General features: G+C 41.9%; 1 protein-coding gene across 2 annotated transcripts in view; it reads right to left on the minus strand.

Moving 5' to 3' along the window:
• Positions 1 to 23341, minus strand: part of LOC146432738 (tropomodulin-2) — a 33520-nt gene extending 10179 nt beyond the window's left edge. Inside the window, exons 1-4 of one of the 2 annotated variants that reach the window (XM_085070638.1) lie at positions 23097 to 23341; positions 12563 to 12771; positions 11327 to 11483; positions 1014 to 1136 (exon numbers count right to left, since the gene is read on the minus strand). In XM_085070638.1, the coding sequence (XP_084926764.1) occupies positions 1014 to 1136; positions 11327 to 11483; positions 12563 to 12688 (406 nt within the window). In that variant the 5' untranslated portion in view covers positions 12689 to 12771; positions 23097 to 23341. Of the gene's footprint in view, positions 1 to 1013; positions 1137 to 11326; positions 11484 to 12562; positions 12772 to 22677; positions 22799 to 23096 lie in introns of those variants that run through there. The other variant, XM_085070637.1, reaches the window with a different exon arrangement.
• Positions 23342 to 24702: the final 1361 nt, after the last annotated feature.

Here is a 24702-nt window from a genome sequence, read left to right on the forward strand (position 1 = left end):
GTTTAGTGCCCCAAACAAAGCCCCCTTTATAAAATGTTAACTGTGTGCGTCATGCCTGCTTGTAGGGAGAGTCTTTGGGGCTCCAAATTCTGGGCATACAGACATTTTCAATATAGATTTTTGAACAAGTGAGTCAATGGAGAATACACATCACAGAAGTGCCAGCTGGAAGGAAGCACTGTGGGTCATCTTGTCCAGCCTCTCCCACAGGCAGGAGTGTTGCCAGCATTAATGAGGTCAGCCATGGCTTTGTCTAGCTGGAGCCTGAAAACCTTCAGGGATGGAAATCCCACAATCTCTTTGGGTAACTTGTTTCAGTGCCACACTCCTAATAGCTTTTCTTCCCTAATATACAACCTGAACTTCTTATTATTCTTTGTTCTATTGTTTGGTATATCTGAGAATTTTACTGTACATGAGCTTAATGCATTGGCATTCCCACCACGGTTTCTTATGGAAGCACATTGATATTAAAATTCTTGGAAAAGAATTAGAAGAGGTGAAGATACCCAAGTCTAATCACCTGGCAACCAATTTTCTCATTCAAGGGGTTAGATTCCGTATTTCCTCATGGATTCAGGATCTTTATCTACTGCATTCTGTAACAAGTTTATCCTGCTGTTTGGGATGTCAGAGTTGAGAGCAGGTAGCAAGGTATGCTACAAACAATGTGGATACAATAAGACCAGTCACATCCATTACAGTGCCAGCAGCTCAGCCTGCAGTCCACTGTCCACCCTTCCCTTCCCAAAGCACATGAGCTGCTTCATTTCCCCTCTGGTCTGACACATCCATTGTTAGGAGAGAGAGAAGTCTGAAGTGCAGCAGCTGTTGAGTCACACTTCAACCATCATGGGCAATGTGTGTCCCACAGCCTGGCCATCTGTCTGAGAAACACCAGCTGCTTGAGGGGTCATCATGAGACACTCCTGATGCAGGTTGGGCAGAGAAGAGCTGGACATGTAGCTGGATGATATATATCTATATATCTATATATCTATATATTATCTAACCTGCGAGGTCATAGAGCTCAGTATCTGAAGCACTGGCCAGGGCCTCTTCTAGTTCTGGATCCAGGGTCACTTTCTCTTCTGTGCGGGTTTCTACGGGCTTTTCTTTAGGGATAAATATTTTTCCTAAGAGAAGAAAAAAAGCCAGAGTGAGTAATGAATTATTGGAACAACTCCTTTGCCTCCTGGCAGCAGGGGAATAGGTCTGTGACAGTGGAACAGCTTGGAAATATTATCACATGCATGTTTTTCTCTTTCTTACTTGATATTATCCTCCATACCAGGATCTTAATAAGTCTAAAAATAAAAGGTGCAGATTTCTGCTCTGTGTTGGTGATTGTTATTTTAGGGAATGTGTTCTTAGGAGCAGTCCCAGCTGGGGTTTTTCTGAAGATCCTTTGTCCTAAAATAGGCAGAATCAGGTCTACATAAAAACTTGCAGAAATTTCATCCTCATATTTAAATGAGGCATTAGGAGCAGTTAAAACCATCCTACTGCAAGAATCTTTCAGTTCATGAACTTCCATACATGACCCTGAAAGCTCAGCAAACCTGTTCTCTTCTAGTAACTCAGTTCAATTCCCAGCCTCTCCAGAGTATTTCCCCTCTGCGTCTGCTGATGATCATTCACATAAATAGACTTATGCTGATCATCTCTGCAGGCCTGAAAAGTCTGAGCTGAATCACATGTTGCCCAAGAAAGACTCCTGACGTATTTGTCTCCCTCTGTATCCTGCTGATACCTTTGGGTTAGCAGTTGTGTTTCCATGCAATATTCCCCCAAGACTGAGGTCATCGGCCTGTCTGCTGAAATGAGGAAACTGCAGGAGAAATCCAGGAACAGCACAACAAGTTCCACTACTCCTTGAGGCTGCTATGATGGTTAACCTCAGCACTGATGATGTAACTGCAAACGCTTGGAGTGAGGCCCTTTGAGGCAGAGCTCGAGCTGCACTTGAGTCACAGCACTGCTGGGCTTCCCTCCCACTCAGCTTCCCTGAAGCAAACCCTGCAGTCAGTGCTGCTCTGCAAGATGCCACATGCAACAGGCAGTGCCATTGCTGCAGGAACTGGGTGAATTCCCATGGTCTGCTGTCCACTGTGGGATAGTTCCCCTCATCTTGTCCCTAACAACTACTTCTCAAGCAGGTTTTAATTAATTCTGTTGTAATGAAGCTGTGATGATCCTTGGTGCAGGTGGTTTTGGTCCACTGTCAGCTTCAAATTTTCTTTTAGTGCAGCTTTGTGCACTCCAGATGAAATGCTTGAAGCATATCCTGTGACATCCTGAAATGTCTCTAAAATAATTTAATTTTAACTGTATTAGTGATATGGCTACCATTCATAAACATAATTCTGATATTTAGTGTTGAATTACAAATGCTTTGGCTCTGGTTTTTCAACACTGTCATCCTTTTGTGGCTTTGTTTTTCCCTATTATGGCCCAAAGCATCATTTTTATGTAGTAATTTCCAATTCGTTTATATCTTTTATACAAGTTTGTCTACAGCCATTTTTATGCTGTCAACTTCCATGACTCAAGACACTGAATGAGTTCAGAAAAGAAGTTTAATGGAAATTTCTGAAACTCTGGCAAGGTTTATTGATATATGATTCAAATTATTTACCTTAGAGATATTTCTACGAAGGCTAAACAAATTCTGAGTACAAAACTGGACAGAAAGTTATGTAGGAAGACAAAGCAGTATCATGTTATGATTTATTTTCCATGTGATATTTTAAGTAAGTAATCTTTTAAGAAAAGGCTTCAAGAAGATAAAAGTCACACTTTTAACAAATATTGCTCAAAGTCTGTACTTTCATATATAACATTTTAAGGGGCACAGGACCTTGAGTTTGGACTAAACTGGACACAATATGTGGTATAGCTGGTCTCTCTCTAAGGACTTTGTGTAGGCCAAGTATCTTGCATGGCAAGAAATCAAGTGGTAATGGAAACCAGTACACACTCATACCTTTTCTGTACAGTTCACGTATATAGGAATACAATTTTAAACATTTGTTTCAGGCATATGTAATTCTTGGATGACAGCCCAAATCTCCTTAAATGTGTATATGATTCCCAATGATAGTTTCATTTAAAGCATTCTTGGCAAATGTTTTAGAAAAAAAATTCTATTATTGGTTATATGAAGTATTTAAAGGGGCAAGGTCATGTCAAAGACAGTAATATATATCTTTAATGTATGTGGGCCTTGCTGGCATACAGTGGTGTTTTAAAAATATTCTCTTTACTGCTATCTAGATAAGAACATTCCACTTTGAAGAGATGCTGCAGCATAGCAGATGAAGGTTAGAAAAGCTTATGTATTTAACATGTTATTAGGAATTTATTACCTGTCCACCAACTGCAAAACTGTGTGTCTGTTTATAAACAGCTATCAACCAGTTTTCCTTCATTATTTAAGGACAGTTTAAAGATTCAGGAGGTCTCTCCTAGTCCCACTTCTGTACATTGTAAATTCATTATCCAGTGCATCATGGAATTCACTGACAAAATAAAATATGGATTGTGGCTTCCTTGATTCAATGGTCCAACTTAAAATTTATTATTTGGAAGAAGCCTTGGAGGAATAGTGACATTTTATTATTTTAAAGTGAGATTTATGAAGAAAGGCTGCTGCTCTTGGTGTTCTTTATATTCACGTTGTTTTTAGAAAGTACTTTATTATTACTTTATTTTATGTGGTGTAATTAATGTTGGTTGTGTTATCTTTTGCTTCCAGAATATGCTAATGTTCTGTGCTAAGTCTTAATGGTAATATCTTAATTTTCTACCAGCAAAAAACATGGTGACAAAAGTTCTGTTTATACATAACTTGAGCTATTTCAGTGCTAACAAGACAAAAATAACCACACTTCTGGATAAAGATAATATATTCTTTGTTTAACTGCAAAACAAAATTCATTTGTAGTAAAGTATCATTTCACTTTCACATAAGCATAGAAACCCAAAGTGTGTGGAATCCCAGGTGCTTTCTTTCAATGTGAAATTTTAAGTGTACATCAGTGCAATTCTCCCTTTCCTTTGGTCAAACTGGGATAAGTGTCTGGGGTGAGCTGGGTGACAACTGAGGCAGCTTAATACAACCCACTTTCTGACTCACTGGCAGTACAGTGAGGAGAGTGTTGTCCTGCCTCAGTTTAACAGCAGACCTACTCCTTTTCACCCACTGCAAAAACAAAGCTTCTATTGATACTGAAATATGATATGGTCCATGTTTTCCTCAAAAGAGGCTACGGGAAACAAAATCCATTGACAACCAGAGGGAAGGAGGATTCAGAGAAAAGGACCACAGTGAGATACAGAAATGTGGACCAAGGTAAAAGGAAAGCAAATTCTCTATAAAAAAAAGAATTGCACTGGGAGGAGTCATGAAACCATAGATGTAATTTTGCCACTTGGTTCGGCCAGGTCTCTTTGCCATCATTGTGCAAATGCCCCTTAAAGCAATGTCAGAGTAAACAAGGAAATGAGATACATCTCTCACTTCATCTCTTTATACAGTAAGAGTTAACTACCATGTGCACAGCTATAGGAAGATTTATTAACTGAGCAGGGAACTGCTTCAAGTGTATTTTCCTGAAGTAAGTTTATTTGTTTATTGTTATATAGGGAAGGGGAAAGAAAGGAATTTGGATAGTGCAGTTGGCAGGATTTTACTAGCTAGTCCAGCCTAAAAAACATTTTGAGGATTTCACCTTCATTTATAGTTTGCAGCATTTGGAACATCATTTCTGGTATGTTTTCTCTATTCCTTTCCTCTTGTGTCATTAGATTTTATGGATAGAAATTGCCAACATTTTTATTTTAGTGTTTGTTTATATTTAGGATATACTTAGTATTTATTCCCATCTTGTACAAGTCAAAACTGTACAAGCCAAAACTCAATAAAGCACAGAGCAATGGGAAATAAGCTCATTTATATTAGCTGTAAAAAATGTCCTTTTATTTAACATAATTTTTTTAAGGATATTTACTTAATTTTATAACACAAATGCATTTTCTGTCATAATTGTGAAACAATTGTGTACTTTCTTTTCCTATAAACTGTAGCTCAGATTATTGTAATTTCAGGAAAGTACCTGGTTACACTTAGTACTTCTTAATTCTCAATGAATCACTGACTACAGTGAGTGCCTGTTTGTTCTCAATTATAGAATGCTACACTGACCTTGGGAGTGAAATTGAATAATCCTGGAAATCTGCCTTGCATAAATCACAGGCACCTGATTCACTTTTTCCATTTTACACTATTCTTTTCTGTTGAGACTTGCTTAAACACCTCCCTACGAATATTCTATAAAAATGGAACTAAATTAGTTCTTCCCAAAAATAAATTTGCATTATGAAGAAGAAAACAGGCCAAGTTCAAGCAAGCGTGAAGCTGAACGCCAGTGGTAATAAAAACGCAGTATTGGAATTGTTGCTGTTCTGTTGCTCTTGGATTAGCGTCAGCATATTCTATGCCTTAGAAATTATGACAATGGAATAGGAAGGTTGCAAAGATAAGCATTTCAAAGTTATTAAATCTATTGTGCATAAACACAAAAAGTGAACTTAAGTTGCACCAGTATCCTTGGCTTTGATCAGCATGCTGTGATCCTGCCACTGCAGCAATGCCCTTCAAAGAATTCTGCTGGAAAGGGTGCTTCCTCAAACAAAAATAAACAAAAGCCCAGCCTGTATTTTTTAAAACAGAAGGGAGCTCAGAATTTCTTCAGACTCTCACACAGATTATTACAAGTTAGGGTGCAGTCCTAAAGCAGTTGTCTGGATTGCCACCTGGATTACCTCCTGGATCACCCTCTCCACCAAGTGATCAGAAGGCTCTTATGTCTGCTGTGGAATGATGGCAGAGGAGGAAGAAAACCAAACTGTGCCACTACACTTGAAGTTCTCATGGACGTCAAAGACCCTTGAAACATGAACAGAGCTGAATGGCACACTAGTTATGTTCCTTTCTGGCCTCTTTACTCCCATCCAACACATTCTTCTCTTTTCCTTCCCTCATTGTCCCCTGTGCTTTCCCCATCCCCTGTGTCTTCTGGTTTTAAAAAATCATTGAATCCTGACCCTTCCCACCATCTCTTTCCTTCTGCCCTCCCTTCCTTACCACTATTCTCCTCTACAGCTCCTTTCCCCAGAGCTGCCACATTAGTCCTTCATCCTGAAATATTCATACAGCTGCTCAAAACTCCCCTCCACCTCTCTGCCCTGGCCTCTCTGCTGGCTGTTTACTCTTCTTTCTCCTTCAGAGTGCCCCTATGAAGGGAGGGGAGCTCTGGCAGAGCAGGAGGCACTCTCCCTGCCCTTGGCCCTGGTGTGACAGTGGCCTCTGAGATGAGCAATTTCAAGAACATGCCAGGAGCCCAGCCAGGCCAGGTCCCTGTGGGCACTGCTCTGCTGTCACATGTGCTGTCTGCACAGGCAGGGAGAAGCTCTGACTGACACTCACTGCAGGGGGAATGTTTGGAGAATGCTATAACGAACTGGATGTACAAGAAAGCACAATATTTTGAAGATGCCAAACTTGAGTGTATTTCCCTGGGGATTCCAAAGGGCATACATTTCAAGTCCCCTCTTCAAAGCATGGAGGCACTGCAGATCATTAAAAAAACCAGCTGGAAAAATTTACTCTAGATGGATAAAACAATGTGTTTGCTCCTAATCTTGTTCTTGGAAGCAGCTAAGTCCTTTTTGCTGACACTTTCCAAAAATTCAACTTTAGGCAGCCTCTCAGCATGGGAAATTTCACTGTGAACTGTGCAAGTTTGGCAAAGTCATGAGCAACTAAAAGAGAGTCTTACAAAAGCAAGCAGTGAAAGGCACTGGCTAGAGGCATTACTGTCAGCAACTGCAATGCTTTCAATGCCTTAAGAGACAAACATCAGCTCTAAATTTAAGCCCTAAAGAATAGGAAAAAGGTGGCAAAAATTTAAACAAACCCTTAAAGGACTGGGGGTGAAACACTGCCATGTCAATCCAAGATACTGTGTCTCTATACTAAACTCTAACTTTTGAAAGCAGTCTCTTAGACTCAGTGGAATTGGAACTCATTAGCATCTACTCTAATACTCTGACCTTCTGAAAATGACTGTCCTTATTACTGGTGCTGTGTATTGATACTCTGCTTGGCATAGCACCACATGCAACATAGATGCTCTCTGACAGAGCTGAAAACATGGGTTTGGACAAAAGTTCTCTGGTTTAGTGTTCCTTACTTTCTTCCCTTTCCCTTTAATCAATCAGCTGAAAATGTTAGTATTTAATCACATACAAGCATGTTCCCCTTCCCTTTCCAGCCACAAATAATAATAGCCCAATCCACTGGAGTTTTTCCATGACTTTGATGAGAACTGGATCAGATCCAAAATGAAATGGTTTGGCAAGGAGCGGAAGACCTTGTAGAGAACAGGGACAGTGGTGAAGGGTTGAAACAGCAATCCTTAAAGCAACCCTTCATATCTAATAATACTTTACAACAGAAGAACTTTCTATAATTATATTTCATTACTACTATGCAGTTCAGAGAAGCCCTGCAACAAAGCAGAAACAGAGATGATACCAGTTTCTGTCTGTATTACAGCAGGACTCAGCTCTTCACTGAGGCCAGACGTAAGGACTGTAGAGAAAACACGCAGCACTGACAGAGCTCTGGAATATTTTGTGCCTGCAGTGCCCCTTATGTTCCCCACTTTTTATTCCTGGATCATTCAATAGCTTGAAAATGATAGAGAAAAGGCTTCACATGGAAGTGATGGAGGGCTGATTACCACCTGTTCCAGCTATGTATGTTAAGTGCAGTGGGTCCCTCTGAGTAACTTCCACAGACCATCAGGTTCTGTGTAAGGATTTCTAGAATATCTATCGTAAGTAGGACGTAATCCAAAAATACACAAAACAAACACTTACAAACTGCCCATCACCATGGCCCCAGTTATCAGTCCTAGCTCTTCACCTCTACTGCTCATCACTAACAAACATCTGTGTTGCACAAGGGTTCCTGAAAGCCACCAGATCATTTCCTACCACACAAGGGGGCATTCAAATGAAGCACCCAGACCTGACTTGTATTAGGGAGTATGTGGGTAAAGCAGTCTGAAAACATTTCTCAGTGGCCAGTTTTGGGTGTGTGCCTGTGACCATTTCAGCCCAGGTTGAGACAAAACTTGAGTCTCCATTGAAATCTGAGATCTACCCCATGCAGGCTCAAAACCTTTTTGCACAGCAATTAATGAAGTACATTTCCAAGCTGCAATATGGCAGAGAGCCAAAACCCTAATGCATTCCATACGTTTGATTGTTTTTTGCCAAATATCTCCAACCTCTTGAAACCACAATTACAAAAACAAGACAATTCCCTGCAAAATCAGCCCCCCCATTTTGGGATCATATTTAACACTTCCTGTGTTTTAACCACTCTGGATATCCCTGTCAGCTCTGGAATTTGTTTTGGCTTGTTTTCTAGGACAATCAAAACCTTATGGCTGCTCAGCATATAGAGACCAACACAGGCAACTGAGTCTTGGCCTTCTGCAGCTGCTTGGTGTTGCTTCCTGGTCAAGAACTCTCTAATAAAATATTAATTATTTTCTAATTAAAGCAACTTTAAGTCCAGCATGTAGTATCAGATCTTGAAAATGTCTTTGCAGGATTGCTTTGTTTCCTTGTATGGAAAATACCTTCTTATAATTGATAAGTAATTTATATTTTAACACAGCCCTCCTGCTGTTATTTTTTTTCAACTGAATGTCAAAATAAGTAAAACTGCAGTTACAAGCATGGATTCTAAGATCCAGAAATAGCCACACGTGGATTTTGTACAACATTCATCGCGTTTCAACCAATTAGCAGGATTATCATACAATCCATGGGAAGATTTCAGTACATTTGGCAGATGGAGATTTCAGCTGTATGGTTTATAGGGCTCAGATTCTGCATGAAGTCTTTGCAGTGCAGGGCAAAGGGGAAGGAGAACAAGAAAAGGAGGCAGTGAAGTCCAGTGCTGGAAGTCTGGTGGTGTTTCTGTAAGACACCTCCTGCCAAGCCAGAGGGGCAGCAGGACTGACACTCAAGTACCAATTCAGGATATGCCAATCTCAGAATAAACAACTTTGTTCTCAAAGCCAGTTCCCTTAAAGCAGCACAAAAATGACACTGTGCAGCCCGTCAGTTCTCAATTGTCAAGGTACTGGACTTCATCAGATCTCGGATTAATTCAGTTATTTCTAACTAACAAAGGAACAAAGGGTATTTTCATAGCATTTGGCCTCTGACTTCAAAGAAAATGTAGTATAATTCTTTGTGTTTAAACTATAATTGTAAAATGACTGCTGAAATCACAGAACACATGGTTGTTTTCATTTGACTTAATCTGCTAAAGCTGATACTGAGGATTTTGTCATGAATTTGCATTGTACAAAGAACAGAGGAAATTAAGGGAATAATTCCTTTAGCCTAAAAATGCTGTCATTGCTTCATAATTGTGATAATTCTTCAAATTGTAATTTTGAAGCAATTGAACACAGTGAATCAAAAGCCAAATTAAGAACAGCTTTAAATGCTAGGAGGGCTGCATTCACTCTGTGCTCAGGGGGAAGTGAAATGTGTGGTTGGTTGTGTTTGCAAAGCAGTGGTATTTCCACACCAGAGGCACCAGGAACTAATAAGCAGCACTAATAAGCACTTAAAAGGCATCTGGAAGCAAATGTAGGAATAATATTGCTTCAGCTTCATCAAAAGAATACTGAAATGGAATAAACAGACCAGTCCATACAGTACCACTGTCAGAGACAATACAGAGACTCATTTTGTACAGATCAAGGGCCAGTCCTGTGGGTATACGCAATTCCACACACTGCTGGGTGTTGTGCACTTATGTTTCAGGCTCATTTGGAGAGCTCAGACATAACTACAATGAAAAATGCAAACTCTTAGTCCTAGTAAATATCAGTAAGGTAAGACCTGATTGAAGGTTTGCTATAAAATTGTAGAGACCTGCAAGCAGTAATCTGTACTGCTCTGACACAGCAGTGTGTAGGAGACTGGAAACAATTGGTAATAAATCCATACTACAATAAACTGCTTTTTTTCCTGCACAATATGTGCTTGACCACTCCTGCTATTGGCAGCATCTCTGCCCTGTCACTGCAGGTCAGTGGGCTCAGAATCAGCCCTGTGAAGAGCAGTATGCAGACATTTTGATGGGGGAAGAAGTAGGTTAAAACATATGTTGCATAGTAAAATAACACATTTAGCTGATCAGATTGAGCTGAAAAATGTCTCGTTTGCCTGAAATCATTGTTTCAAAGACTGAGAACACAATATAATGATAGTAACAACTCCTGGCCTATGAAATGTTGTATAAATAATGTTTTACATCTTTGGCAATGGTACATAAAGTAAAAAATGCTGCCCTAGAGTTTCTTGAAGTATCTGCTTTCCCTTAAGCAAATCCCATTGAAATAATAGCAAATCCATTACATGGGCAGAAATGGACCCAGACATAGGAAGTTCCCTCTTGAATGAAGGGGTCGCCTGCGGCCAGCATTTTTGTCCACTTCTTATAAACAAGGAAAAGGAGCTAGTGGTGCTAAAGGAATATTGTTTGCTTAAATTATGACTGTTCCTGCCCTAAGGTTATCCTACCAGTGTTTAAATTATTAGAATTAGGTTTTCCTGTTTTTCCCCCTTTTTTTTCCTGTAGCTGTAGGACAAGGGTAGCAGAGAAACTGTCTGTGTGAATAGCATTGCCAGATGTGCTAGTAAACAAGTGGAAAAATACTTATTTTTTGTAACTGTACTCCCTGGGCTGTTACTTACAGCAATTGTAGGCATGATTTACTCAGAAAGGCATTTATATGTTTCCTCCTGAATGCCTTCCCCACTGCAACACCTCTGCATGGGCTGAATGCTTAACAAGGGAAATCCCTGTTGGGTTGGCGAGGGCACCTTTGTCCATGCTTGGGTGCACCCAGAGGCACTGGCTGACCAGGGAGCTGCTGACTGAGCCCTTTGCTGGGCTGGTGCTCCTGTGCTCCTGTACCCCTCACCAGGCCATTAATCTGCCACTGGGACAGGCCATGGAACTGCCACTGGCACTCCAGAGCAGTGAGACAGACACTCACAACAGATAAACCATCGCTTCATCTTCTCCTCCAGCAGTTCTGGAGCTACTCCTGAGCCTCACCCTGTACTGTGTCCCAGCATACTGCACAAAAAAGCCAGGCAGCAGTGCATGCCTGCACCCAAGCAGTCCATTATTCAGTGTTACCACGAGCACGGACAGTACCTTTCTTTTCCCCTGTAAATGGTACGAAGTCTTCTCTGTCCTTGTGCTCCAGCGCTTGCTTCTCCAGGTAGGAGAGCAGGCGCTCCCTGTCGAAGGGGCCTGTGGCAGGTTTGGTGGTCTGGTCCTTTTGCCGAAATCCCGCTGGAAGCAGGGCATTCTGTGAGAGAGGGAGGCACAGAAAGGGCAGCAGGCAGCTTCACACAGTGTTCCAAATCTCATCTCAGTGTTGTTGGTTTTTAAGTGAAATCATTCTTTGCATAATGCTCTTTGGTGACAGCAGTAACACCCATTACCTAAATGCAACCATGAAACCCAGTATATCATTCAGTCTTCTTGATTAACTATCTATTAATGTTTTTACTAACCTTATTTTTAATCACAGCACTAAAGAACTAAGATCAGCTTCCTTTGTGTTACACATATTATAACCAGAGTTTGCAGTCCAGGTATATAGACTAGGATAAATTTTCTATGTATTTCCTTCTATTCCTTTACACTTTTTCCTGACCATTTTTCTCTCCCTCATTAAAAAAAAAAATTCCTTTCATTCTAAGGCAGATGCCTCTCAGACTTCAGAAATGAATGGCATGCACTAAAGAGACTAATGAATGAGGTAGACTTCAGCTATTCAGAGTATGAGGAAGCAAGCAGATAATTCCCACTTTCAACCTGTAGCTGTGGGATCATGTGATTTCCTCTGCACCCTGTAACCTAGGAATACACAAAAGGCCCCCACATTTCAGTCCACAACATCCCAGAAAGGAATACAGGTAGGTGGACCTTGCAGTGCAGGTGCAGTAAAGTCAACATGTTGAAGGTGCCCCAGAGTACTTCAGAAACACTTCATCACTGGGCAGAATGTGCACAGCAAATCTGATCCATGGCCAACAGATTTCAGAAGTCCAAAAGACCTGGTCTCCATAAACATAGGTTATGTTTGTTTATTGCTGTGCCCACAAACAGCAGCCATAAAAAGCTTCTCATTGTGTTGCAGTGAGCCAACATGATTAAAGATTTAGACTGCAGACAAGCTCATGTCCACATAGATGTGGAATAGACAAAGAGCACAGTGACTTGTAGAAAAGCAAGTTGCACATCACAGCAGGAATACAACCAAAATGTCTGTAGCTGAGCTGCTCATATGTTAAGGTATGCTGTCTCTACTGTAACAGAATATAAATATAAAATCTGCAGTATGTGGCATTTCTAACAGGCAGCGTTTGAGTTATCACTAACCTCAGGATCAAGGTCATCGAGAACATGCTCTAGCTGTTTCAGTTCATCCTCTGAGAGTTTGCTGAGTATTTCATCTTCATTGATATTCTTGTACTTCTCCAGCTCTTTTCGGAAGGGCAGAGACATGGCTCCTGCTGCACTGCTCTGCTGCTGCTGCTGCTCGAGATTTCAACCATTCAGGGGTGCTGAGCTCCTTGTGGCCTCACTCACTGTTAACAATAAAGCATTATGAGGATCTCCATTTAGCTGAGAGTCCTGAAAAGCCCACGTGCTGAGGGTCACATTGACACTTATTAATGAAAACAAAGCAGCAAGATGTCCTGGCACAGCACAGGGGGTGTGGGACGCCCTGGGCAGCAGCAGCCAAGGAGTAGCGAGGACGGGTACAGCAGCAAACAGAAACTTTGAGACATAGATAAGGAAAGTAGTAGGAACTTTTCCTTTTTCATAGAAATATATCTGGTTTATTTCACTTGCATGGGAGCAGTTTGCTCTTTTGGCCAAAAGCAGAGGAAAGTAGTAGAGTCACAGACAACAGGCCAACACTGACAAACAAAAATCAGAATGAGGTATTCTATCTTATATATCTTGAGGTATTCTATCTTATCCCAGCTTTGCTGATGGCTGAAAGCTAAATCACATCATCTTGGCTGACTTTTTGGTACATTCTGGTTACCTAAGCATCTTTCAGTTACACTGGTTTTTAGTCTTATTTCAGCACGTTTGGCTACAAATGATAGCACTTATCAAAATTTTTGGAGTGAGGATATGCTAGTTATAGCTCAAAGTATTATCTGTTATTCAGTCTGCTACATGGGGGACCTGCAAACAGTCATGAAAAAATATGGACTTAGTATTTCACAGATTCATTTCGTTTTAAAATTTGAATATGATTCCTTGTCAGATGATTCCAACTGACCAGGAACAAGAAGATCTCATTTGCATGACCACAACAGTCATTGTCATATTGTCTGTCATATGACAATGTGACAAAGGACTCTCTGTCTTTACTTGCTCTCTTTTTTTGTGTCCAGAGCAAATTCTAGAACCAGAATCAGCCTGTAAAAGGATGGACTGAAAGAGAACTAATTTATTATCAGAAACAGCATTAACTGGGGACTTTAAGTGTGCTCCAGGCCTTCCCAAGTCTGCCCAGTTTCCCACAGCAGCACCAGCACTCTTCAAATTACACAGTTAGCTGTGCAGTTTGACAGCTGAGTTTTTGCATTCACAAATTTCAAAGTTATGGTTGATATGGAAAGCAGCCAACTGGCACCTACCACTGGCTTATATATCAACCCCAACTCTAATTTCCTTTGGCCAGGTCTTTAGTTGTCATAAGCTGATAAAATCCATGTGGGTTCTGTTGCTCTTCATATGAACTGGAAGCCTGATTTTTATTTTTCTTTTATTCCAAATCCAAATGTAAATATTTCCTTTACTTAAGAGTTTCACTATTTAAATACTAAATATTAAAACATATCTCATTTTTCTGTTTATCAAAAAGACTAGAAATCAGCAGCCTATAGAAAGGGAAGGGAATAATCAGTAGACTCACAAATTTGAGGTATCTGGAATTCTATGACTACTGCAAGGCACAATAAGCCTTGACTTGAAACACCTAAACATCCTATTCCAAGAAAAATCAATATTTTGCCTACACACTCACTTTTTTTCATTATTTCTGCTCTGTTTGTTGCTTCTGTTCTCCTAGCATGACATCATCAACAAGCCATTCCAAATGTCATTATAGAATTCAACCATTCTTTAAACTGGGAGCTTTAAACCATTCTTTAAACAATGTTTTAGGGAGGTAGTCGGCATCTGATGGTTCACAAAGTTACCACCATTCAAAATTTTCTTACAATACCAAAATTTCACCATATGCCATGAGTGCGGGGGATATTTTGGCACAATATAGTACAAAAGAGCTAATGTTTCCATGTACTTGGTGATTAAGAAGAACACTATTTCAATATGTGTTTAATCCATGCAATTTTTTATGAAAATTACTTGTTAAATAATGAAAGCATTTTATTTAAAAATTATAAGTATATTTATTTGTTTAAACTGTAAAAACAAATTGAGCTGCAGTACAAAATTCTGCACTAAGGCATCAGGTGCCTTCTCAAAGTTTCTTTGGATAAACTCATTACAAACAACATTTCAGCTAGCAGTCATTAACTGAGCTAAAATTTTCTTTGAGGGGATTACAGCTTTTTAAAACTATTTAAGTTGAAATGGTTGTTTTATTAGAGTTTAATCACATCTGTGGAAAAGACAGAAATGTAATCCCAAGGTTAGGGTAATTAAATATTGTAGGAAAAGCAGCTTGTAGGAGTTGAGGACAGTTTTCTTGGCTGAGGGTCAGTCCAGTTGTGCAGGACCTGGTCCTCTCCTTTGGATGTGCAGCACTGCAGGATTACAGCCTGGAATTGTTTCACTGGTGTCAGTGGGGACATGGATCTGAGAGCTTTTGTGAAAAGGTCTGCAAAGCTGAACCCAGGTGCTCCTGGGGAGGCACTGCAGGGTATGATTTGTGTGCACCAAATTTCTTTGTGAATTGCCCAAGTGCTCAGCCATAATGGGAAGACATGACAGGAGACACTTCAAACAGGTGACAGCTCTCAATATTCTAACTGTTACCTCTTAATTATGAAGAAGATGTTTGACCATGTGCAGCAGGGATACCCCAAAGAGAAATACAAACCCAGATGTTACAGATGTATCAGCCTAACTTCTCTTATGGCATGAAGGACTGTGTTGAATAACCCTTATTAGATTGGCAGTGCATGGAAGAGCCTGAAATCACGCTTTTCTTGCATATATCTGCAACAGAAATTCCCTTGATAGTTTCCCTTTCACAACAGAATCCTACTCTTTTGTGACTGAACAAAAGCAGAAGACACTGCTTAGGGAATTTCTTTGTCCATAATCCCTGAAAGCAGCAAAGCTTTTCTGGAGCTTTCACTCTGCTGTACAGGCTGCTGCCAGCTGGGCTGAAACGCCCATTGCTCATGTCCTGGGTTTATGCTCTCTATTGACCTTTCACCAGAGTCACAGCATGAGAAACTAAAGGAAAGAGACAAATCCAGCAATTCAGCATCAGTCAGTCTGGGAAGGAAATGCTGAAGTCTTGATTCACACACTCTGGAAACCGCTGTCTAATGTGATGATAGTGATCTCCACCTTCCTAATTGGATTTCATACTGTTAATTTTGTGTATGTAAACAGAGCCATACGCTGTCTGTGCAGCTCCTTACTGTGGCCTTTCTGAGAGTGCACAACTATTTATTTCTTGCATACTACATCCATCGGATTTGTTTTGTTATGATTACTGTATGAAAACTTTAATTAGTTAAAAAAGCAGTCCTAACCAAGAGCTCCCTGCTGCTGTTATTTTGAGCAGATAAAAGCAGATCAGGTGTCATACAGCAGAAGGAAGATGTCCAATCTGACCACAGAGGCAAGACACTCTTGAATGTTACACAGCATCAGGGACACTGAAGGAAGCAGGATGAGGAACCATGGATAACTCTGGAGTTTCCCATCAAACTTACTGGGAAGAGTGAAAGAGGAGGTTAAGGAATGGGGGAACACAAATCCCATCTGTTTTTCTCCACTGAGTTTCAGTATGAAGCATCATAGTTTCTCATGGGCCTAAGCCCCCTCTGTTAAACACAAAGCCCAACAGGTGAGTTCCGTGTTCATTCTGGATTGGGCAGAACCATAAGAAGCATTTCTGCTACCCAAGTGCTACTTTTAAATCTTTGTGGAGCACAGAGGGTACACAGTCAGCTTCAAAGAGCTGCTTGCTATATTTGCATTTCTGATTCCTTCTAAAGAAAGAAATACATACAGCTTTATTTGGGGCAGCTTTTCACCCATTCCTGTCAACATCAGGATTCAAAATATGTTTTCAAAGAGAAAAAGGGTGTCATTAAGTCAGCCTACATGAAAGCATTATTGCTCTATGTAGTTAACACCTGCTGTGATATAACCCCTCTATACTTTGCCACGTCCCATAAGTACTTTTTTGTTATGCTTATACACTTCTGAAAGGGCTTTCTAGAGGAGCCAGGCTGTGGTTTCTGCTGATACCATAACACTGTTGTAATCTTCTACTGCTGATACAGATGTTTCTTTCTGAGAGTGAATGACTCCTCTGCTGAGTTAAGGTTGAATGTCAGAGGTCCCACTTGCATTTGCTTGGACCCCTTTGGAAGTGTTGGAACAACCTGAACTGTAGAATCTCCTATGGACCAGCAGCTTCAAAGGCACTTCAGGTCACCCTTGCTGTCTAAAACACAAACTACACACTTAGAGAAACATCTGTCTCTGGGGTCCTGTAGAGATGAGAATACTGTGACACAGAGGATGTGAATTTCCAGGTTTGATAGTGTGTACAAACTAAGGATGAAGCTGCATGACAATGTGCATTATGGAGTATAGAGAGAAGTGAGGAATGGGAAATAATCTAACAGAGTTCTTTGCATTTTTATGGGGAAAAAAGGTATTTTTTATATAATCAGATTTGAGAAATTGTTCTTATTTTTGCAAACCATGGCAACTGATCTTTAGAAAGGAAATCCTGATCCATGACCTATTTTAAACTATCTCCATATCCACAGTGGTGGATATTTGTGTTTTGAAAAACAGTTGTGAAATTGCTCTGTAAATGTGGAAAAAAAATCTTCCCTTTCTTTAAATAGACTCATGTATCCAAACATGAGAATAAGAACCAGGTGGAATTAATCCCAAGTTAAATTGATACTGGACCAAATAAATAGGATTGGGGCCATTATGATTAAGAGCCGTATTTGTGCAACACAAGCAGATGTTCAGTAGAAGGAGGATGATTGTCCCATGCTGTCCAGGCAAGGGACTGTCCTCACCAACGCACTGAATGCAGTGCCAGACAGGGATCCTCTCTGCTGTCGGGGATTGGCTGTGGAAAATAAGGCTAGGCTGTTGAAAGCTCAAACTTAAACCAAAAATAATTCAGAAATACTCTGTTGTTTGACATATAAATAAGGTTCCTTTCTAATCTTTACACTTAGGAAGCAAGACCAATGTACCAATGTACTTTCTAACCATGAACATATGATGGATGTATACTGGGAGAACATGTTTTGCAGTAGGAGGTTCAGAAATCCCTGAAAGGTTAGAAGAAATGCATTAGGGCCAGCACAGAACACAAGTGTGACAGGGACACAGCATTATGAAACTGGGGTTTATGTGTGCATGATGAGAATAGTATTTGCTACAGGTCCTGATGTAGATACAGTAGACATATCAAAGAAACATAGGTAGAAAATGGAAGAGAGATCTGTAGAAATGTATTTCATCTTCTGGAATCTCCTAACTTTTCTGCCTGTTTCCCAAAAAAACTTCAGAAAGACTTCGGAACATAAGGAGTACTGAACTGCTCCAGTTTAGTCACCATTTCTAACCCTTTTCCACTCATGACACAGCATGGTCACTTGGTGGATCAGAGCACATCACCTGTTTGAGGACTTGCAGAACTGGATCCTTCAGAGGGTGTCTCTGGGGCTGGCAGGGAGGGAGCTCAGCTGCACTTGGCACTGACTCAGGGCTGGCTCTGGGACAGTCACAGCATGGCCTCTTCTATTCCCAGCCCAGCTGCCATCCTTTGCCACACTGCAGCAAAGAATCCCTCAAAATCCCTGGATATTTAAAATGCTATTTTTCTCCAGAGCTAATGTAGGGCTACTTCATGTTCTGTTCCCAGCAACTGGTTTAGTCCTATATAGAGAGCAGTGAATAATTAACAATTACATTGTCCTAATATTAGACTAGGCCTGAAACTTCAGGATAATCATTCAATGATCAGAAACTCCACTTCATAATTGGATGTGGCATTCTGAACCTTGCTAATGTTTATGCTACTCTGCAGTTCAGATCACAGCTGGCTGCTTAAATGGGGGATTGATAACTTCTACGCAAATAAAATGTGAGACATCAATTCACTGTAATGGGACTTCAGTCATGCCCTTTATAAAAAAATAACCACCACGTATACTGCAAAATTAGCCATATGAAAGCACCATTATCATAAAGGGATTTTCTCCCTCTGATTCAGATAACATGAAAGGTTTTTCCCTGGTGACTAAAGAAAGATGAAACATTGATTCTTCTCCCACTGATGCAGAATAATGTTACATAATGACCAATTTCTGATTGTTTCTAAAATACCATTAGTGGTATTACTCACAACCATTCAAAACATGAAACTGAGTCCTGGAAAGGAAGTATTTCTTTATAATGTGTGATGAATTTATAGCTTGTTTCTGGGTATCATTATATTTTTAGATCATAGCCATTAGAATTGTTTCCCGACAAAAAATATGATGACTAATTATACAGTGACCATATGATGATTTAAATCTTACTTAAAAAAACAACCTTTAAATCACTCAATTCCTATCTCCAAGAAGAGGATGACAGAACAAACCTACGACTTGCAGACATTGGTGGGACTGTGTGTATGATGGTCTGACATTTCAGTGATGCATCAAGTATAGGAAATGGAAAAGACCAGAGACCTGTTTGTCTGCCCTGTCTCCTGCAGCTGAACACTCCCCTTGGCTTTTAGAGGGGTAAAGTCTAGTTATAAACTAATGAAACAATGTTTCTGCTCACTGCAACTGGTAACTGTGTAGAACTGGAAGGTAGGGCTCTTCTGTTTATAGAACTTAAGCGATGAGTCGAAAGTCGGACCAAGAGTAATTAGCTATGAGATAAAAAATGTAACATAGTTACTGTCTGAAACTGAGGGCGGTGTGAAATGCAAGGCTGAGCATCGTGGAGGACAGAGTCTTTTTATACAGGCAAAATAGACTATGAAGTGGCAGCTCCACCCACAATTTGTCATCTGTAAGCTTCACTCTGACGTGAACAGAAACTCCTCCTGCTGAGCTGTACTGGTGATGGCTCACTGATGGTCCCTTAGATAAGACCACAAGTGCCCATTTGACAGCAAGTGGAAGAAAATGGCCTCAGTATCTTCAGTGGGGCACCAATGATATTTTAACCTTTAACCAGATGTGCAGGTTTGATTCTGCAGCAGGCAGGTGCTGATTTACTTGGAACAGGCAAAGGTCTGTACCTCTGGTCAGCACTGCTGACACACTCCCAGTCCTGTGACACAGCAGCCCATGGCTCTGTGGTCCCCAGGAGGACACAGATCATGCACATGACAGGAAGAGCTGTGATGTTTACAAGGTGGTGTCTTCATCCAGTTCAGTGTCCCAGATTTTGTGTTGTGTAAAGAACTGTGGTCCTTCCAATCAGCATATCTACCATGAATGCAAAGCACAGCACACACTGGGCTATGAAGAACCTGCAGCTTTCCACAGAGGCAAACTTGGGAAGCCCAAGGCCAGGTTCTGGTATCCTTGGCTGATCATATTTACATGGAACCAACTGCTGTGGAGCCCTAAACACCATCAGCCACACAAGAGCCTCTCCACTGCCCTGTCAGGAGAAAGAAATGCCTTGCTCGAGGTCAAATGGGAAGTCTGTGGCAAGATAAGGAACTGAACAATCTTCCAAATGTCCAAAAGCATTGGACAGCTTTTCCTTTGGCAATGGGTCCCTCCTTCCATGGACAGTCTTGTTCATTTAAGTGGATATTACAAACAAACACCATATGTCAAATGAAAACACAGCAGAGAGACCCAAAGGCTGGATACTGAGTGCACAACTGGGACAATAATGACCACTGCTAGGTACCTCCTAAATAAACCTCTTTTTGCATCTTTCCTAAGCTGCTTTTTCTCCTTATAATGTACACAGCCATCATAACTACCAACATTTTTTGCATTTTATCTGCAAACCAAAGCCAGCAACCACGCATGATGTGCACATCCTGGCAGCTGAAACAACAAACAGGAGAAGGAATTACCTGGAAATTGACTTCTTATTTTTACAACGGGATAGATCAGACCAGCCCTGGAAATGACAACACCAGTGTTTGTTTTCCACATGTTGGAAGCATCAATAGGAGAAAAAGGACACTGGGTAACATTAACACGAGCATTGTTCCACCTGTGCTGCCAACAGATAGCAAACCAAGTGCTACTTTTTTGTCACCACTGTTCTCAGATTTCCCTTCTTTAGCACAGCAGCTGGACATTCAGTCCCAGCTGCTCTTTGAAAGGATTTAAAAACTACAGATTTCTGTGGTGCCAAATACTGATGATCAAGCTCCCCTGTTAAACAGAAGCCACCACTACACTTATTTCCTGTGGTCAAACAGAACATAGGCATTTACCTCACTATTAACCACCACGTGCAAATACCTGTGGTTACAGGATGCTACCTGGGGCCTCTCAGTACAAAATTCTGCACAGCAATCTCAGCCTCAGTCAAAAGGACACTCAATCACAAGAAGCCATCCAGCTAGGACATTCAATAATATAGGAATGCTACCAAAAAAATCCCTAAAACCGATTACTGGCAGCAGAAATGCATAAACATTGCTTGCCAGAAGTTGTAAAATACTGGAAATAATAATAATTTGGGGAAGAAAAGGTATGCAATGAAAAAGCAAAGCACACCATTTTGAACAAAATTACTTAGATTATCAAGATGAAAGAGGCTACTGGCTAAAATCAGACATACAATCAAGCTGGATGAATGCGAAAAAAGACACATTAGGAATTTAGGTTGGTGAAGTCACTAAAATGAGTCACATAACTGTCTTCATTTTTCTTATACAGTGGTAAAAATTTAAATATATCCATGGCGGAAACCAGTTAAGATCTGCACAGCAAAGAACACCAGAGCAAAGGCAGGCAGGCTGTCAGACAGCAAATGAGTGCAGAATAACACGGAAAGGACTGTAATATTGTCAGTATAATTCAGTGAGACATCACCCTGCATCCCTCGGTTTGAGTTCTGTTTTCTAGTAACTTTGTATCCCTTGCAAAGAATTAGAGGATGTGATGCCTACAGTACTAGGCCAGTTGGTCCCAGGTGTTTCTTTCCCACTACACATTCCTATCTCCAAGAGTGAAGGGCAGAACAGAGGAAGTTCAAGGACAATTTCAGAATAATCAGTTAAGGAAAAGCTTTCATATGATAAGGAATTGAAAGACTGTATCTATTTACTACAAATAGGCATAGATCTACACAGTTTATCATTCATGGTATAAAAATGTAATCACTTCATCCAATTACTTTTAAATTTATATTTGATATTCATAAATTTCTGAATTTGTTTCATTAGTAATGATGTTAGGGTTTTTTTCAGAAGTTTATGCCACTGCTAAGCTCAGAATGGTTACATGGATCTAACCAGTTATTTATTTTTTGCTGTTTATAGCCCTCAGTTATCTCTACATGTTTCTCAATGTTCAACTGTGGATTTTTACTCTGGCAGAAGAAATTCCCCCAAAGTTTCCATCAAAGCAAATCCCCTTGAATTAGGGCACCCTGATAGTTTTTTAATTAGAATATGACAGAACAGAGAGTATGTGATATCTAAAGCCACTGTGCAGGTTTTGAGGGTACACTTTGCTCCTCAAGACCTTGGAAACGCTACTAAATTTCCTAAATCAGCCTTGTGTTGCTGAACGTGTCATTGGTTCGTTTGCTCTGACCCGCTCCCCAGCGACAGAGCAGAGCCACCCTCCGCCGGGGCTGCTCTATGTGTGACATACAAAGGACAGGAGATCTCCAGGGAGGGACAGCTCATCTTCATTGACACAAACACCTGCATTTCGCATTTTATTACACTGCCCCATCTAATTGCTATCCTCCCACGCCCGCCCCGAGGATGCGAGCGCTCCGCAATAAACACGCGCACCCGCTTGTCAAAGCTGCGGAGGCGCCGGGGGCGGCCGGGGCAGGCGCTGCGCTCGCCGCCGAGCCCGGGCGTGGCGGGGCCGCCCGGCCGAGCCCCGCACGGCTCCCGCGGCCATCCCGGGGCGCGGCTGCGGTCCGACCGGAGCCGCCCCGCATACGCGCCCCGCGCCGGGGATGCTCCGCCACACCCGCCGCGCCCCCGCGCCGCCCGCTCCGCTCCTCTCCGCGCGGAGCCGCGCGGGAGATGCTGCCCCGCGCCCCGCCCGGCCCGGCCGCCGCCTTACCCCGCCGCGGGGCCGGGCCTGGCCGCCGCCGCCTGCGCGCCGCTCCGCGCCCGAGCCCGAGCCCGGCGCCGCCCGCCGCCTGCGCGCCCCTCCGCGCCCCGAGCCCAGCGCCGCCGGCTGCAGGTGGGTGCCCGGCGCGGCGGCTGCGCAGCGCGGCCCCAGCCCTGCCGGGCACGCTGGGACTCGTAGTCCGGCAGCCGCCAGTGGGCACCGGCACCGGCCCGGCGGCTGCGGCTCCAGCAGCGGCTCCAGCAGCGGCAGCTGCCCTCCCGCCCCCGGCCAGGCCACCCTCCTGGCTCCCTGCCCCTCAGCCCGCTCTGCTGCTGTCTGCCCCAAGCCTGCAGGTGAAGTCCCACCTAATCCCCATATTCCCCGCCGCTTTTGGCTGGGCATGGTGCAGCCTCAGCCTTCCCCCTCACCTGTGTGGCTCATGAAAATAGACTGCTGTGGTTCGGATGCTCTGCCAGCCGCGGCCACCGGCCCTGCCCCATGCGCAGCTCTGTCCGCACTCCTTTCGGGCTCCGCGGCAGACGTGCTGCTCAGCTCTGGGCACACGCGTCGGCAGCTGATCCCAAAGAACACGCTTTGCTTCTCTCAAAACCTGCTGCAAACTGAGCCAGCCAAACAGGTCCTGCAGCAGAAGTCTACTGGCCCTCACCATCAACCAAGATGTTTCACCCCAGGGAGCCAGTTTTGGAGTGGAGGACGCTGGCCCCTGAGACCATTTTGATGTTTTACCTTTCTTCTGTTAATTAGTCTTGACAATTCAATGTATATTTGTTCTATTATTCCATGGTAAGGTTAACCGTTGGTTGAAATTACATGTAACATTTGAGTGTACCCCTTTCAATAAGCACGTCCATAATTTAATTTATCAGAACGCTTTCACTGGATGTTGTGACTTAGTTGAACAGAGGCCCTTGGTTCTGAGCACCAAGTAATGAGTCACAAGCAACAGAAAAGCTATTCCAATGATTGGGACATCTTTAAGTTTCATTTCACATTGGCAGGAAAAGAAGACATTGCCTTGTTAAGAAGCAGATGCTGCACTAGAGTTGAATTTTCCCATGGAAAAAAAAAGTACAACTAGGAAACGCCTTACCCTGCCAGGCACCTCCGGCCTCTGTAGCAAGACTTACAGCAGAAAACTCAGACTAATACCAGGGGCTGAAGGGTTACCATGGGTGTTTTGCCACTGCTGCTAAGGAAAACACCTGTATCCACAGTAATGTGCAGAGCGTAGGAAAATGCTCCAAAGCTGCAGTTACCTGCTTGGAGCCTCCTTGCCTCAAACTTCTTACAAAATGGGATATCCAGCCATAAGTTAACAACTTTTTTGCCAGACATGTAAGATGTTATCAGATCAACAGAAATGGAATATAGTCAGATCCATTTGTTTCAGTCTTTCCCTTTCCTTTCCTGCCTTGAAGCATTCAATGGAAACAGGGTGTGCAGCTGTGGTTTTGCTTGTTTGGACCCAGAAGCATCAGGGAAGCTGAAACAAATTTGCTTTGAAATCTGCTGCTCTGTAACTTCGTGGCTCAGGCTGAAGAGCTATTTGATGGTTTGGTGGTGGGGTTGAAGCTTCCCTGCAAACAGGACTCATTCAACCATGAGACAGAAATGTGGATGTAATTATTGACATGGATTAAACCCTCTTTTGGGATTTAATCTTGGTCTGTAGAATCAGGGCTTGAATGAGTCACTCATAATTATACAAATACTGGCAAAGGAAAATACACTATCTACACAGAGCAAAAGTTAGCTTTGGGGTGTTTGTTTTTGATAAACTCCTTCAAGTTTTTTCACTCAGATTTCCCGTCACACCTTAAAATATATTTACTAAGTTCAAACTCTTTCTCAGTTAATATGAAGGGAAAGAAATCCTTCCATGATGCAGTTGCCTTATATCTGATGACAAAATCATTTAATATTGCTTTCTGTTAAAAATGTAACAATCTAAGACCTGTGCAAGGAGCGTAGAGTTTGACTGAAGTCAACATTCTGCTCTTCTTTGGCTGTGGT

The sequence above is a fragment of the Lichenostomus cassidix genome, chromosome 10, assembly GCF_008360975.1.
Source record: "Lichenostomus cassidix isolate B80296 chromosome 10, HeHo_3.0, whole genome shotgun sequence".
NCBI lineage: Eukaryota > Metazoa > Chordata > Aves > Passeriformes > Meliphagidae > Lichenostomus > Lichenostomus cassidix.